General features: G+C 35.4%; 1 protein-coding gene across 1 annotated transcript; it reads right to left on the bottom strand.

Annotated features, from left to right (window-relative positions):
• Positions 1–509: 509 nt before the first annotated feature.
• LOC145675354 (uncharacterized) lies at positions 510–1,094 on the bottom strand. Its single transcript, XM_081745756.1, has one exon. The coding sequence runs from the start codon at positions 1,092–1,094 to the stop codon at positions 510–512; it is 585 nt and encodes a 194-aa protein (XP_081601882.1).
• Positions 1,095–17,822: the final 16,728 nt, after the last annotated feature.

Below are 17,822 nucleotides of genomic sequence, written 5' to 3'. Positions count from 1 at the left end.
TTTTCCTTATTACATCCAGAAGCCTCTTGCTCCCTTTTCTCTAAGTTGAGATGCCCCCATCTTCTTAAGCATTCTTTTAATGATTTCTGTTTCTTCTCCCAAACTTTCTATCCCCCACCACATTTTTCTTCTTTCTTCTATTCCTCCTTCACTTTGCTCTCCTTCTCGGATTATTTCTTTTTCTTCGTTTATCTTCTCCCACCTCTTTCTGTATTTTAGCCTCTTTCTATCGTATCCATTATTCTCCACCTGCTTATGGAATGGCTGTATACTCTGTTCCGCCTTGTCTCTTTCACTGGTTATTTGCTTAATTCTATTCTCCATGTCAATGATGAAATTCCTCTTGGTCGAGTAATCTACATCACTTCGGGCGTGGCAATAGTTTCCCGACGTGCAACTTTTTTGATACCATTCTGTGTATATCACTCTTTGTTTCCTCCTTATTCACATATCCAGGATAACTATAGCCTCTTCCTTTTCTATCTCTAGCTCCAGTTGTATGCCTTTCTCTATATCCTCAATTTCTTTACAAACTTTTCCAATTGCCTTACAGTTCCTTTCCAAATCCCCAAGCAACTGTCAACATATCTAGCAAAAAACACTAATCTGTCACTTCCTTTCATCCTTACTTTCATCTCCCAGTCGTTCATAGTAATTTCTGCTAACACTGGACTCAACCTGGAACCTATGCTTAGTCCTTCCTTGATTTTCAATAAATTATCACCTATAACACAATAACTGTTATTCCATATAGTCTTCAGGGCCTCCTTCAGTCCTTCTCCACTCCAACCATTGATCTTCCTATCCTTCATCAATTCAGTGATGACTTTAACAATGTTGTTTCTTCTTAGACTTGGAAACATAGCCTTCACATCGACACTGAAAATGATTGTTTTAGCTTTGCTCTGTCCTACTTCCTTCAACCTTCTTCTTAACTCAACCGAATTTTTCACACTGCTACTGTCTTGTTGCCTCCTTAACATTTCCACAACCTTCTTTAACTCCTCCTCCAACGGTTCAAATATATTTCCTCGGGAATCTAATACTGGCCTCAGTTTTACCTCCTCCTTATGAACTTTTGGAAAATCTTTCATTACCGGTATCCTACCTTCTTTATTAAGACCTCTTTCAAAACCGGCTTTTGTTAGTGATACTAAAACTTTTTCTTTAATTTCCTCACAAACAGATCTTTCACCTATCACCTCATAAGTATCATCACAGATATCATTCAATGTTTCTTTGTATCATTGTTTTTCCATCACCACAATGGCACCAGCTTTGTCCGCTTGTTGCATACATATGTCTTTTCGCTTCTTTATATCCTTCAACACACTGTACTGGTGTTTTGAAAGGTTTCCCTTTGGCTTCTTTATGTTCCTTTCCACAATCACCTTAGCCTTTCTCCTTATCTTATCCCTTATCTCCTTGTCCTGAACTTGAACTATGGCTTGCTCTACCGAGTATATAACCTCTTCTGCGTCCAATCTTTGTTCTTTCACTTTAAACTTATAGGCTAAACTTAACACTTTCTTCTCATCATCCGACAACGTCACATCACCTATTACTACCACATTTTTGTCAATGTCCTCCTCCTGATTTGACTTCCACCCTAACCGCCTTCCCTTTTAAATTAATCTTTTCTTCACTTTAATATTAAATTCCTCTTCCCACACTTCTAGTCTCTTCATAACTATATCCCTAGTAAATATCAACAAACTATCACTAATGTCACTTTTTAACTGGTATACACATGGTATAGTATTGACTCTTCATCTAATATTCCAGAACATCTAATCATAACTATTTATTACAAATCTTTATGTGTCACAATGACATTCATGTATGTTCTACCAGGTCGTTCTATTCCCCTCCCATTCCAATATATTTCTAATAATTTCCGACATTACCTGATCTCTTCCAATATTAACATCCATAGCCGCTCAGACCGAGAGAAATTGCTTTTAACAATTTTACCACTGCCTCCACTACAGGCTTCATTCACCCATTACCAAAACCAATCCGTTCCTGATCTAACACTACTCCTGACATAGTGATCACATGATCTCTCGCCCACAGTATTTTCATCTACACTCTAGATCCTCTGGAATGTAGATCGCTACTAAACTTACTAAACTCATACAATGTCAGCGACCTATCCTCCTTTTGCTGAAAATGAATTTAACCCTTCGAATACCAAGACTGGATCAATTTGGCCCAGAAGATGTTTTATAAAGAAATGCTACAATATCAAAGAGAGGTAGTGGGCTAATGTTTTAGGTATTCCTTCATTAACCATTCCGCAAGGCACGTGATTCTTTACTCCGCAAAAGTATGTAATCTGTTACATGCTTGCTTTCAAAGCGCACTGCACTAGCAAACCGCTCTGCAAGGACTGTCAGGTGTAATCAAAATAGCATGTGTGACAGAATTTATTTCTATCAAAGACAGCGTATTTCTATGTATAAATTTCTAATGTTACCGTACTATAATTCAAGTATTGTTTGAAAGAATCACGAGCCGCCACTGACAGTGTATACTGCGTATAATATGTACTGTAATATAAAGAACAATCAGGTACATTACCCTTTTCATTGTACGTTAGAAATGTTAACTCCCTGAATGAAACTTGATATATATTTTTACAAGAAGCAGGAATGGGTCAAAATAACTCACTTTACCTAACATTGTAAGCTTGGTATTCTAAGGGTTAATCCACTCTAATCTTTACCACCAATCATTCAACTCGTAATTGAGCAGTTCATCTCTCAAACCGCATATATATCACCTCATCATCCTAAAACTCCTCCGCGCTACTTTCATCTAGTTAAACACTCACGTCAAATCTATACAGAATATGTTTGCAGTGGCAACCACGAAGCTCTTTAGCATCATAGAGCCCTCCACCGAACAGTGTTTAATTATCTTAAAGTATATAAATTACGACAATGGATTAAAATTTGAAACAATTTCTGCCATATCACACCCTTCGCAATATTAGATGCGTTTCAACGCATTAGCTGGTAAATTTACCCAAACCTCTTATCCTCTCTTAAATCACGATCAGGAATTGCACAGAGACCAAGAAGAAGCTAGAATCCTTTGTTTCCTAATTATAGGAGATTTTCACACCTCTATCATTCACTTAGCATTTTAATTATCATCCTGTAGACCATTTCAACTTCAATGCACCACATATTCATCTTCAACCCAACATATCTACTCACAAAGCACTCACTACCTTCATTTCTACCATGCAAATCACTAATGTCATCTATCATAAATGTTATAATGACCCTGAAATCAATAACAACTATCGACATGTAAGACTAAGTCCACCAATACTGCTCAATCTTAGAAATCATCCAAATTTCTCTTGTTTAAAATCAAGAATACCGTCCGATACAGCTCAACAGAATATTAACCAAATTATTAACCTAGGAAAAAATATCCTCAAATGACTTCATGTTCATCTTTCTCATTACAATCTTTACCACACCATCAAGCAGGCTCCCGCCCACAAATTAGCATCAACGATCAGCTTCTGCGTCTCCTCAACTGCATCCATAAGAAGTATAATACCACCAAACCATCCTGTCTGGTACTCTTTAATTTAGAAAAGGCATTTATTGACGTGTAGCGTTAGGGTTTGCTTTCAAAAATGCCACATTTTCGCTTTCTTATCGCATGTTTTATTTACAATTTCATGTTTGGCCACCGTACTTACGAATACATTAATCAACAGTCATATCAAGCCATATTTATGCACTCAGGCATATCTGAGGCTCTTTACTTTCACCCTTTTTATATCTACTTTATGTTGTTGATATGCCTCTTCCCTCACAAAATATTTAGTTATTTCCATACGCTGATGATACAGCTTTTCTTGCAATTTGCCGTAAAACCGTCTTAGAATCTCCAAAACCGTTAATACTTTAGACTCACCATAGAGAGATACCTCAGATGGAAGACTATGTCCAGGACATCAACAAAAAGGCATATAATCGACTCAATCTATTAAAACGTCTTACTGGCACAACCTGGAGTATTTCTGCAAAGCTACCCTTAAGCACTTATATAGTCATTCTTCGACCTGTGCTTAGTTACGGCCATACTGTTAGGTTTCGGCAGCTACCCACTTTTATCAAAAATTTAAGGTTCTCGAAGATCACACATTTAGAATTCTATACTACATCAAAAAAACGAGCTCTGCTCCAGAGTTCTATGCTCGCGTGACTTTTCCATACATTTGGTTACATGTAGAAAAACTTTGCCTCAAGTACGTCTGGAATGCTCAATCCTCATCATCCACTCCTCTCCGATTCCATCAACGCCCATATCAATTTTTATATCGTTCACAGCATCAGTCATTCTACCTCTTCCTCCTCTTTACAATGTATCATTATTCCTTACCACAGAATCATCAAGATCTCCCGCTAATCAGAAGGTTTCTTCTCTATCACCCTCCGCACAATATCATACAATCATATTCTACACAATAATTCCTTTGTCACTAACAGAGTTTCCCATTTCCTTTGCTTAATGCTTCAAGCTGCCCCCAAGAGAAAAGAATAACCTACATCCGTCATTTTACAACATCTTATAGTTTGTCTCGTCCAAATGCACTCATCTCATAGATATTCCACTCATCAACCCAATATTATGAAATTTAAATCCAAATACATTCATCATGATGTCTATAATTCAATGTATCCTTTCTCCACTGCCATTATGATTACGATTGTAAAGACCGTAATGTTCTATTTACTTACGTTATTTATGACATAAAGTTATTATAAAATGTTGAAAATCCCTTAGACTGTGTCCATCGCCTTTCTCGCAGTACCCTTGACTTCTATTTCTCCCATGGAGGGCATAACCCTCGAACGGGTGGTTAGCTAAAACAAATATGCGCCATACCTTTACGTTATAATTTCACTTATGTTGGTATTTCTAAATGGTGTTTTATAGGTAATTTGTGTCTTAAAGCAACGTAGAGTTCTTTGTTTTACACTTTTATCACAAGACTGAAGTCGCTGTGAGACCGAAAGTAAAATTTTGCTCAAATATGTACACCGTTGGCACTTTCAGATAATGAAATTTTTATAAAATTTCGTATCAGGGAGCCAACAAAAATATAGGGGAAAAGTGTGAGGTTTGGAAAGTTGGAGATGTGGGACAGTTATATATCTCTCCGGTAATTCGTGTTAAGTCATTGTGGTTGCTAGCAGATCTGGTGGCAACATTTAAAGAGCATTGCTACCGTGTTCTGAATGTGCACAAGGTTTTAGAAGCAAAGACAAATTTTCCTTCACCGCCGATAACTATTATGTGAGATGTATATTATAAAAAATATTTGACAATGTGAAGAGGTAGTAGAGAATTTAATATAAGAGTAGAGAATTAGCTATTGAAAGTATATTTAAAACATTTTTGTATGATTCTAATACCAGAGTTCGTGGCTTTATAGTGACAGTAGTAAAAGTGGGTATACAGGGAGGATTATGGCATGATGAATTGAGGAGGATTGGGACACTGTCCCACTCCTTTCTACTCACAAGTGTGAAAACATTAGGTAGCTTTATTATAACTCCTGTGTTTCCGCTTGGCTTACGCTATATTTATTTAGTATTTTTCACAATTGTTTCAGAAAAATGCCACGCAAGTGGAAGAAGATAAACCTAGACTACATACAAACAGCAAAGGGTGATATTCTGCAAACCGTAAAGATAGTAATAGAGAAAAAGAATAGTATACGAGAGGTAGCAAGAGAACACAACATATTGAAATCAGCCTTTGCTAGACATATTAAAAAGTACAAGGAAGACTCAAATAGAGATGCTGTAATATTTCAAGAAAATCTTTTTTGTGGGAAACTCTCCTTAGTGCAAGTAAGATGAACTATGTGCTTAGAACGAGGTTCGGTCGAACTTTGACTCACGCATACGAAAATGCCTTGAAGAAGAATATGCCGGAATCTTAAACTGTGCACAAAAGTGCGGGATATGACTGGCTTAATGGTTTTATGGAGCATCCCCCTCAGTTATGATCAACTGCGATCTCTGGAATGAAATGTTTATCAAGAGGTACCAGCTTCAATAAGCAGACTTTTTTAACAATTTGAAGTTAGCATATGAGAAATGTAACTTCACTCTGAAGTGTACTTTTAACTGTGATCAAACTGGATTTCGTAACGTACACACAACGCTACGTGTGATAGCTTCACGAGGACAGAAACAAGTCGGACAGGTAACTTGAGCGGAACGTGCTGAACAAGTGATAGTCCTATGTACCTTCAATGCAGTTAGGAATAGCATTCCTCCAATTTTTTATATTCGAGAGTATGGTGCAAGGATTTCTTCCTGAAGAAAATACCACCTCATAGCTTGACATTTGCAAGGATCACTGGATGGATGAATGCTGAATTGCTGAGATATTCGGTGTTTGTTTAGAACACATTATCCAAATTTCAAAATATTCGAAAGAAAATCCAATCATATTGCTCCTCTAACACCACAAAATCACGTAAATATCATGATTACCAAAATGGCGTGTTATGAACATTTTCTCCGAATTGCAGTCACAAACTGCAACTTTTGGAAGTTTCGGTTTGTGGACCTCTGAAGACCCATTACAATCGGGTGTGCAATGACTGGCTGATTAATAATCCAGGAATAAACTATTTCTCCTCGTTCTATTCATGAGTTTATAGGACGGGTATACCCCTGTGCTACGACACAATAGAATATCGTATCTGAATTTAAAAAAGCTGTATAATACCCTTTCAACAGTGTTCCTTTTACAGAAGACTAATACCTGATTTCTTCAGTAAATGACCGTCCAAATCCCTCGTTGAACAGAAACTCACCGTCTCATCAACGAAAATTATAGACAACCTTACCGCACGGAATGTTGCTGGCACATCTGAGGGTATGGATCATGGTTCATCAGAGCTTCTGCCGCAAATCTCGCTTACATTAACTATCCAAGAAACTACATTTGTTATATTTTGGAGCAATATCTTCCACTACGTTAGTAACCATTCAGAATATCCGTCCTTATCCGAAGGCTGCCTATCCCTCTTAATAAAACCAACCGTGGGAAAAAGAGTAGTGGTCGAACAAGAATACTAACACCAATTGCAGAAAAGATGAAACCAAACAAGAAGACTTTACAAAGCTAAAGCGAAAGAGATGTCGGTATTAGAATTCATTTGCAACAAGTAATAGGAAGATTGATACAAATTCAGAGTCCTCAATCGAAGACAGTATTTTCTCTCGAGAACACTGTGTTGATATATCCTTTAGTAATTCTGTTAGTGATGTAGAACTATCAATAAACGAAATAGGGTGGAAAAACATTAATGTGAATGTTGAAAACAGTAATATTATACTTCTTAAATTTTACGTCAAAAAGTGTGTAGTGTATTATGTAGGAATTGTCTAAAATGTTTAGAGCAGTGGATGCGAAGTGAAATTAATGCGTAACAAAGTCGGATGTTCTAAATTTGTTTCTCGTAAACAGCAAGATACTAGTTCGGTTGAGCTTCAAAATATAGTTCTGAAATTAACTTATCCTGTCATGGGTAAGGTAACAGTACGTGTGCAGTCTTCGTATTCGTTTTGCCTTAACCTCTCTGCATATAACATCCATTAAACAGTAACCTTTAGAACAGAGATTATTCTTGTCCTCTTGTAATTCAATTTATTTTCATATTCGCTGTATACTGTCCCAGAAGATTCGAACTCAACTACGATAACGTGTGCATTGCTTTGTTGGCGTATTTTCTTTTCTTTTTAATTCTAATTTTCGGCTTTAACCCTATTTTTGGATTTAATAAAAAAAAAAAGCAAAATTATTGTCACACAGGAAAGTGGTAAGATGCCTGCTTACCTTTATTGGCAGAACAATTTCACACCATTCGAACATTTGCACATTATAGGGCCAATTCTACACTATCCTGCTATCTTTTAATCGACAGATAAGGTAACACTGGCTGCAAGGTCATGTGTTATTTTGTGTAAGATGAGATATACTACCGCGACAAGGTTGGATCTTTCCGATAATTTATCTTTATCAGAGAATGGTGCAATCGACCCTAATGAATGTCATATTTTAGCGATTAGGAAACAATTATATCAATATATTTTCATCTCAGACACGCAAGTCGGAAAAAACACTATAGTGCAATAAGCAAATACTTCAAAAGCTATACTTCTCTTTAATTTTCCTTTTTCTTTTAATTGTTTTACTTTTCTTCCCTCTGCTCGCTGTTTTAGAATTTTCTGGTTTGCAACACTGATACTTCCCGAAGACCGAATGAAGAAGATGTGCCTTTCACTGTGTCTTCTGTCTGTGTGTATTGTGCTTTTTTCCAGTGACAAGAAGGAATAGAGAATTGAACCAGTGATACTGAACGAGAACAGAGGTCGAAAATACTACCAAGCTCATGACCGAAATGGGAGTATTGAAAGGCCATTTATTTTCCTCGATTACTGCGCCATGTTATGCATCGACGGAAAAGTGTTGGTGAAACTTTACATAGTTTTGGCCGTAGAATCCAAATCTGCAAGCAAAAATTCGGTTTCTATTTGAAATTTCAAAGTTGATCCCACCCCAACCCTCATGGGGTGGGTCTAGAGGGTCGAGTTTGGTTTCATCAGATAGTTCTTTTAATAGTACTGAACACGTGTTTTTTGGTTTTTCGATCCGAAGTTAAGTTCTCGAGTTATTCCACCGTGTTCAGACTTTTAATTCACTATATATATATATATATATATATATATATATATATATATATATATATATATATACATGGGCGGCGATTAGGGGGGGCAAGAGGGGGCAGTTGCCCCCCACTTTTTTGAAGTGTCCTTATTTATATAATTTCATTTGGAAATGTAAACAGGGTGTCCATACAATTTGGAGAAAAGATCTGACTTTTCCCTGACTTTCCATAACAAAAGTTGCAGATTTCCCTGAATAACTTAAAAATATAGAAAAAAGAAAGAAACACCAGCCTCCACATTACCCATAGTTGGCCTTGTTCTATTCATTCCATTTCTGTTTCTTTCTTTTTCAATTTTGTTTCCAAAGGAATGTAAATTTATAAATATGTGCATTAGGCCATTATTGATTAGGCGTACATATTGCACAAAATGTAAAGTTACAAACGAAAGTGTGCAGTATACAGAGTACTTAAGATATGAAAAAAAAATACACATTATAATACCAATTACACAGCATTATAATATTGCCTATAGCAATAAACAGTTCATACATGATTTTATTGATTATTAAAAAAAAGAACACACACACATTATGTAACACATACTTTTGCTGTTGCAGTTGTTAAATGCAGCAAATTTAGAAATTTATTTTCATATTTTCTCGCATAGTTGATCTGAATGTCCTTGTCTTCGCAGATTAATTTTATTTTCTTCCTCCAGCTCCTTTAGTTGCTGAATTTTCCGTTTCTCTCTCCTCTTCTCGTCTGCAGCATTTATTTCTCTTTTCTTTTCCAAATACACCGGATATTGTCTCATTGAACTTCTAACTGAATTTATCATGCCTCTTGTAATTATTAATCCTGATGATCCACCTATTCTCATCACAGAATCATATATGATCCGTTGAGCCACCAGAGAGATTCTTCTTGTAAATTGTCAACAATGAGAATTTTATTTATTGTGAAACGACTTTCAAAAAATGCGTTTCCGTAAAGGAAGATAAAACACATTTCATAACTGACCATAAATCAAAGAAGTTCTTCCCATTTCCTAAGACTAAGTAAAAAACTCATCAAGTCCAATACCTTCTCTGTCATTGGCTATGAATTCATTCTAGTGTTCCTTAAATTCTTCAGTCTGAGCTTTCACTGTGAGCTGGAGATACTATTTCTTCGCATTCTCGGCCACTTGTCCAGATATCCTCTTGGTACCATGCAATTCTTCTAGAACAGCGTCTACCCTTTTGAGCAAATATGCCAGGATGTAGTTAGATGTGTTTTTCGCAGAAAATTAGTTTCAACGACTATATCAGAGAACACTGACTCCTTCAATATCATCATTGAGAACACCTCATTTTGCATCCAGTAACAGTAAAGAAATCAACCCTATTTCATAAATTCAAAAATTGAACAATGGACCTAAATCGATTTTCTCCTGACTTTCCCTGACCACTCTGCCATTTCCCTGACTTCACCTGATACATTTTTACTTCCCTGACTTACACTTATTTTCCAGAATGTGGACACCCTGGTAAAGGGTTTGTATGTATTACCGTTTCATAGAAAAAAAATGGTGCCATATGATATTTGCTGTTGCGTGAGTACATATTGGTTATTTGTCTTCAAATGGAGTTAAGAAAGCTACAGGAATTGCGTTTTAATTGCAATTCAAAGCAATTAATATTGCAATTGCATATTTCTTTAAATGTCATAGCATATGCTTGCAGTACTTACTGTATTTCATTTTCTAAGACTAAAAACATTAATATAATGGCATGTGTGGAATTAAAAGTATAAATTGTTCATTAATTCCCAGTTTCAATTGCAAAAGAAGCGTCATTGTTCATTACTATTATGATTAATAGTATCCCTTCTATTTATTTATTTTGCAAATTTATTAGATAATCTGATCACACAATTTTCCAGACAGAATTTTAATATGTTCATGAGCAAGAACTCAAATCTCTTCTTACGCTTTCGTTGTTTAAGAGTATAAAGGGTTAGTACCTACCTGTATTGCTCTTATGAATTTACTTAATGAAATAGAAATACGATATACGGCATTTTAAGTGAAAAAAGATAGTATCCTATTAGTTATACAACCTTTCATGAAACAGTGTTAGAAACAATCAGGAAATCTAACATTGATATACAATTGTTCAGATCATGTCTTGCCCCCCACCTCTAACGTCCAACCGCCGCCACTGTATATATATATATATATATAATAATAACTATATTTTGTAGTTTATTTATATATTTAAATAAGTGTTACAAGCCCATGTCCCGCGAACTACACATCAAGAAAAATATTAGGAGTCAATGTACAATACAGAGGGGCCTAAGAAATGGGTCAAGCACGAGCTTCCCCCATTTTGTGGGAGGAGAATGTACGTGAAATGTTCAAATAGGGACATAGCTCGAGTGATACCTCGTCCGGAAGAGCTTGGAAAATTGAACAATTTTTGTAGGAAACATTTTTTGGTATGGGTCACCGTTTCGAAGATGGAACCGAAAAATGGTCTTGCGTCAAATAAAATTTCCAGTACGTATAAATCTGAAACATCTGACTAGAAACAGATGAAACAAAAAAGGAAAAAGGAAAAAGCCATAGTCAACGCGGAATGGTATTGTTGCGGTCTCCCCATTGCTCCCATCATGGGGCCCGGGGAGCAACTTGAAAAATTCAAATGAGAATAAAGATCGAGTGATATCTTCTTTGATAGATGGTGGAAAACCAAACAGCTTAGTACAAGACTTATTTTGTTGTCGGGCAAGCCTGTTTCAAAATGGCCGCTGAAAATGGTTCCCCATTCAAATACAAAGAGCAGTATTCAAATTGAATGTTACAAGCCAGTATCCAGCAAAGTGTGCATCAAATAAGAAATATGTTAAGAGTCAATGTACAGCTCGCGGCATAGAAATTGTTACAAAGTTCTAAGTCCAAATTAATAACTGACTCTTGCACCGTTTTCCTTTGCATCCAGAAATACATGTTTCGATAGATTAGTTATTTCTAGTATTCAATACAACTCCTCCCCCTTCTCCACGTCTCCTTGTCTAAAGCAGTGAGTGTGAAATAATTCACTCTTTCCATTCAGCTTGAAAAGAAACAGGAATCAAGTTTACAACGTTAAAACTTTAAAACAGTCTTTTCCATTCGTACGTTCTGAAATATTTTTAAGAGCTTAAATTTAAAAAAGTCTAACAATGTACCCAGAGCTTCATAAAGACCTTTAGTTTCATTCTTTCCCTTCTTTAAAGACTGCAAGCTAGTAAGATGCTCCTTAAGAAATCTATGGAAATTGGCAATATCGGCAGTAGGTTTTGTGCTTCCTAAAGTTGGTAATGCACGCACAGAGTTCTCAAATATCTACTGACAGAAATGAGTATTATTCAATGATTCATTTCATTTCAATAATTGCAAGGAAATGTTCCAGGGTGGTTATTTGGGCAGGACAGGAGGGTGTAATTCCCCATCCCTTGAGTTTCATAAATACGTATTGTTTGATCAAATGTATAGTAATACACTAATAAAAAGTGAAAATCTTATGTCGGCGGAGAAACCCCTCCACAAATAAATTCTAAAAGACACTGCTTTTAGCAAAAAGCCTATAGAGTTACGAAAGCACATTGCTAGAGTACTTACATTTGGTTTCAAGGGTCGAACGTTTGATCTCATGCATTATGAGTACCTGGGCGACATTGAGAGAGAGGGAGAGAGACAGAGTGATTCAAGTATGGAGACAGAGAGGGATGATTTATATACACAGATTTAGAATTGGGGGGAAATGATCGGATAGCATTCGTATTATGTGATTTTTTGAAACAAAGGAAGTGAAGGTTTCGAACTGCGAGAATCATATTAGGCAGTTGTCGAATTAAGTTAGAGATGACTTTTTTGAGCATCAGATGATTAGGAAGGCAGAGAAAAATCTTGGGAACTGATGAATGAAGAATTTAAAAAGTCTGAAACTTGCGAGACGAGTTTCGAACCACGAATCTTTTACTTATCGAACCATTTCTTTATCCATTCTGCTACGGACAACTCTATGTACTCGTTTACATACTATTCCTTAAGCTACGTTGAAAGCTAACTTAATGGAATATTCCAAAAGTTGACTCAGTGGATGCGCCGTTTTGATAGGATTTAAAACTCTTGTAACTTAGTTACAATGTATCGTGGCGGATATAAATCGTTGAGCAGGTAAAGGCGACTGCTTTGAAAGAAATGCAGAGCATGAGAATTAAATCAGTCATATCTGTGCTTTTTTGGGGGGGGGGATAAGAAACCAACTTGTGAACCAAAGGTTTAAGAACAACTCAAGTTATTAATATAAACTTTGCCGAATATTATTCAATTGTGTCATCATAAAAGGAATACGAAACACGTTCTGAAACAAAGAAATACAACTTTGCGAGCGGAGGCAAAGAAACCTAAAGTAACGAGACTAAAGACGAATCATTTACCGCGTAGTAATCGTGGTTCTGTGGTCAAGGCGCTGGATCAGTAATTTCGAGGTTCTTGGTTCGAATCCACGTCAGGCATTTTTTACTTTAGAATTTTTGATGGTGATATATTGACGATGACACACGTTTTCTTATATTCAGATATTTGAATACTCGGATGTTTCAATACTTGAACTATCAAATCTTCATGAATAATAACAGCAATAATAATAAACTAATAATAATTATTATTATCTCGTAGATGATTAAAAGCTAGGAGCTAATTATCGCTTAGTTCACACCATTACAAGCTGAAACTTGACATTTGGCAAGGTTATCTTGGTTTTTTAATGTTGCCCAGGAGAAGAGGAATTTTTTATCTCGTTCTTAACACAAACAAAATATTAGAATTAACATATTTCATTCAAAACGGGACAAGGCTAACTCAATTTATCGTCTCAGTTTGGAGATGAAAATCGAGACCAGCCTAAAAATATCGTAAACATTTCTCGTCTTGTCTCGATTCTTGAAATAGTGCGTGACCATTTTTTATGTAACAATTACTCTGTAGACTGAATCTTATTTTTTTTTTGTTACTTTGTATTTCAGAGCTCATTAAATTATGGTCTGTGTAGGTATTTTTATAGAGAAGCTTTTATAATTACCCCTGCATATCCTAAAAATTAGTTTGTTATATGCCTTACTTTTGAGGGATATTCAATTATTTTTATTACAGTAATTTTGATTAAAACATACAGTAGAATGCTTTCTGCATAAAACTTTAGTGCAAAGCTTTTGTTTAAAATGTGGGTAGTTGCAGCTCTGTGTCTTGAAGGTACGGAACTCCCTCTCGGAAATCCCTACTTTTAAGTAAGTTTTGCCAAGTTTTAGGGCAACTTTAAAATTTTAATACCATCGTTTATTGTTATTATTATTATTATTACTAAAGTGTTGTTAATTTAATAGCTCACCCTTTTCCACTCAACTCCCCGTAGTGGGCATTATGCTGAACAAACACCCTGTGTGTAGGTTTTCTCCGGGATCCGAGTCCTTCCTCTTTCTTTATTTCAATATTTCTTTCATTCTCATCATCGACGTCTTCTGTAGCTTAGCCGGCATAACCATTACTTAAAAACAAATTTTCTTATGGCTCTTGTACGGTCTGTATCCCTAGTTTCTACATGAAATTTACCTCGAAACTTTTCGCTATAACATTTAGCTAGTTGTAGGGACGTATGCAGAGGGTATGCCCTGATGGGCCTGACACTTCTCTTCAATCCCGGCTATTTTGTAACTTCTGCCTAACCCTACGAGCGATTTTACAGATTTTAATACAATGTGTCCCCATACAGTATTTGTCTTCTATATTATTATTATTATTATTATTATTATTATTATTATTATTATTATTATTATTATTATTATTATTATTATTATTATTATTATTATATTATTATTATTATTATCATTGTGAGAAAAATATACATAAAATTTGTAATATAAGCATCTGTACGTTGGTTTACTGACATTGAATTGGGAATTAACAATTTCATCCGTTTTCCCACTTAAAAGTATCGATAATTCAACAAGGAAATAATTAGACCATGATAATTTAATTAAAATTCTTCGTAATTTTACCCATGACAAACATTTTACCGTTTTATATCGTAAAGGTCAGATCCATCGTCATTGTAAGAGTGGTGGTTGAGCGATCGACGGTAGAAATTCAAACTCGGATTAGTTAGAATTTCACAACTTGAATGTATTACAAGTGTAAACTCCCGAGGAGGTAAAGAGGCCGTTCAACATGTGTCAGAGTTGATGATGTGTTTTGGAGAGTCAGTGCTTCATGGTGGATGGTGGGTCGGAGTGGGTCATTGTGGAAGGTGGGCCATAGTGGGTCACGGTGGGTTATGGATCAGACTGTTACGGTGGGTGCTGGGTCAGTGGGTTGTATGTCAAGGTTTCATTGACCCACGCCATCTCTGGGTTACCTGGTTTGGGTTCGGTTAAAACTTAAAACAGGTTTATTTCAGAAAACGAACCCTAGTTTGGTTGAGTTTTGTTTGAAAACAGACATTATATTGAAACTTTTCAGAATATCCGTATATATTTTGGAAAAGTTCCAAAAAATTTCATGTTTTCGTTTTAGGTTAGAGTATTATGAGTCTGCTGTTTGAATGGAATTACAACTTCCCATGTTTTATATATATAAATATATATAGTTTGTGAAAACACGTTAATGAGCAATAGAAAATACAACTGTTTTTCGATTCTAATTGGTTTGTTTTAACAGTTTGAATATGAAACCTTTACGTTTAATGTCCAACGAGTATGCCTGTTAAGTTCAGAAAGACTATGATTGAAGAAAGGGAATTATGATGGTCGAAATGGTGGAATGAGAAAGTGTGAGTGTCACAAGGAAAGCCAAGAACACGATGTTGTACGTATCAAGCTTACTTGACTTGGGAACGAACCAGTCTCCCCACCCATCAGATAGTTTAGTAGGCGGGGTCTCAGTTTAGATTCCCGGTGGGAGAGCCTTTGAAATATTAAATATCCTCGATGTCTGTGTTCGGGTCCCTGTCGGTCAAGCTTACTGGAAATAAATGTAAAACGAGAATAACCGAATATAATAAAGATAAGTTATGGAGTTACTTTCGGTCTTTTTCTAAAAAAATTAAACTTGAATTATCTGAACTATAGTATTTTATTATGACCGAAATCAGTCTTTCATCGTTAACAAAATACTGGAATCGTAAACGTTTGCAATTTGCTACATAGAGGAGTGTTTCTTGACTCTTACTTAAAAGAGCGATCTTAGGGTGGTGGCTTGAGCATTCGTTTCATGAGTTAGAGGTCCGCGGTTTGCGTCTCACCTAGGATATTCAGAAAATTTTTATAATTTAAAATGTAGATATTTCTGAAGCATAATAACATGAAAAATAGTCAATTTCTCTTGTTCTTACAAGTTAGAGTTGAAAAGATTTCCACCAAAGGGGTATAACTAAAAATATGGCGTCACAGTCTACAATATCGAATCCTACTCTCTGAAAAGTTTGCGTGTTTCGAAAACAATTCATGAATACAAACGGGCCATCCTTCAAGCCTAGTATGAGTCATAAATTTGTCTGAAACGTCATTTTGGAATTCTTATTAAGTTCTTCCACTCTAACTTGAAATAATAATAATATTTTCGTTCGCCATTTTCAACACGTTCCATATATTCGTTGAGCAAACTTTTTTATATTTGTTTCTATATTTTGTTAACATATCAATATGACGCATACATAATCCAATGTCTTTTACCCAAAGAAGGGGTGTTACTATGTATCGTGATGAAAACAAATCCTACTTAGTTTCTGTTAAGACATCCGAAGGTTCTATTTTCACATTGTCCACTAGCTGACACCTCCTTTTCCCCTTTTTTCTTTCCAAAGTATCTCTTGTAAGACAATTTATCCTTATAGAGGATCCAAAATATTTATTTTTATTTTTCTTAACTTGAATATGCTAATTTGCATTGGAATAGGACGTAATATTGAGATCTCAAATATACAGTAATAATAATAATAATAATAATAATAATAATAATAATAATAATAATAATAATAATAATAATAATACAGAAGACAAATACTGTATGAGGACACACTGTATTAAAATGTGTAAAATCGCCTGTAGCGTTAGGCGGAAGTTACAAAATAACCCAGATTGGAGAGAAGTGTCAGGACCATCAGGACACACCCACTCCATACGTCCCTACAACTTGCTAAATGTTATAACGGAAAGTTTCGAGGTAAATTTCATGTAGAAACTAGGGATAGAGACCGTACAAGAGCCATAAGAAAATTTTGTTTTTAAGTAATGGTTATGCCGGTTAAGTTACAGAAGACGTCGATGATGAGAATGAAAGAAATATTGGAATAAAGAAAGTGGGAGGAAGCTGAACCCGGAGAAAACCTACACACAGGGTGTTTGTTCAGCACAATGCCCACTAGGCGGGAGCTGGGTGGAACAGGGTGAACCATTAAATTAATAACACTTAAGTAATAATAATAATAATAATAATAATAATAATAATAATAATAATAATAATAATAATAATAATAATGGTATTAAAAGTTTTAAAGTTTTCCTAAAATTTGGCAAAACTTACTTGAAAGTAGGGATTTCAGAGAGGGGGTTCCACACCTGCAAAACGCGCTTCTGCAACTACCCACATTTTAAACAGAGGTTTCCACTAAAGTTTCATGTAGAAAGTATTCTACTGTATGTTTTAATTGAAATAACTGTAATAAAAATAACTGAATATCACTCAACAGTAAGGCATATAAGAAACTAATTTTAGGATATGCAGAGGTAATTATAAAAGCTTTGCTATAAAAATACCTACACAGACCATAATTTAATGAGCTCTGAAATGCAAAGTATCATAAAACTTATAAGATTCAGTCTACAAAGTAATTGTTACATAAAGAATGGTCATGCACTATTTCCAGAATCGAGACAAGACGAAAAATGTTTACGATACTTTTAGTCTCGACTCGATTCTCATCTCCAAAGTGAGACGATAATTTGAGTTAGCCTTGTCCCGTCTCGAATGTAAAATGTTAATTCTCATCTTTTTCTTTGTTATAGATAAAAA

Source organism: Thermobia domestica, chromosome 18 (genome assembly GCF_964235325.1).
Source record: "Thermobia domestica chromosome 18, izTheDome1.hap1.1, whole genome shotgun sequence".
Classification (NCBI taxonomy): Eukaryota; Metazoa; Arthropoda; class Insecta; order Zygentoma; family Lepismatidae; genus Thermobia; species Thermobia domestica.
The sequence above is the reverse complement of the archived record's forward strand: the minus strand, read 5'-3'. Positions and strand labels throughout refer to the sequence as shown.

What these genes read in the sequence shown, in the direction of transcription:
- LOC145675354 (XM_081745756.1), bottom strand. Translation starts at nt 1,094, where the DNA reads ATGAAAGATTTTCCAAAAGTTCATAAGGAGGAGGTAAAACTGAGGCCA.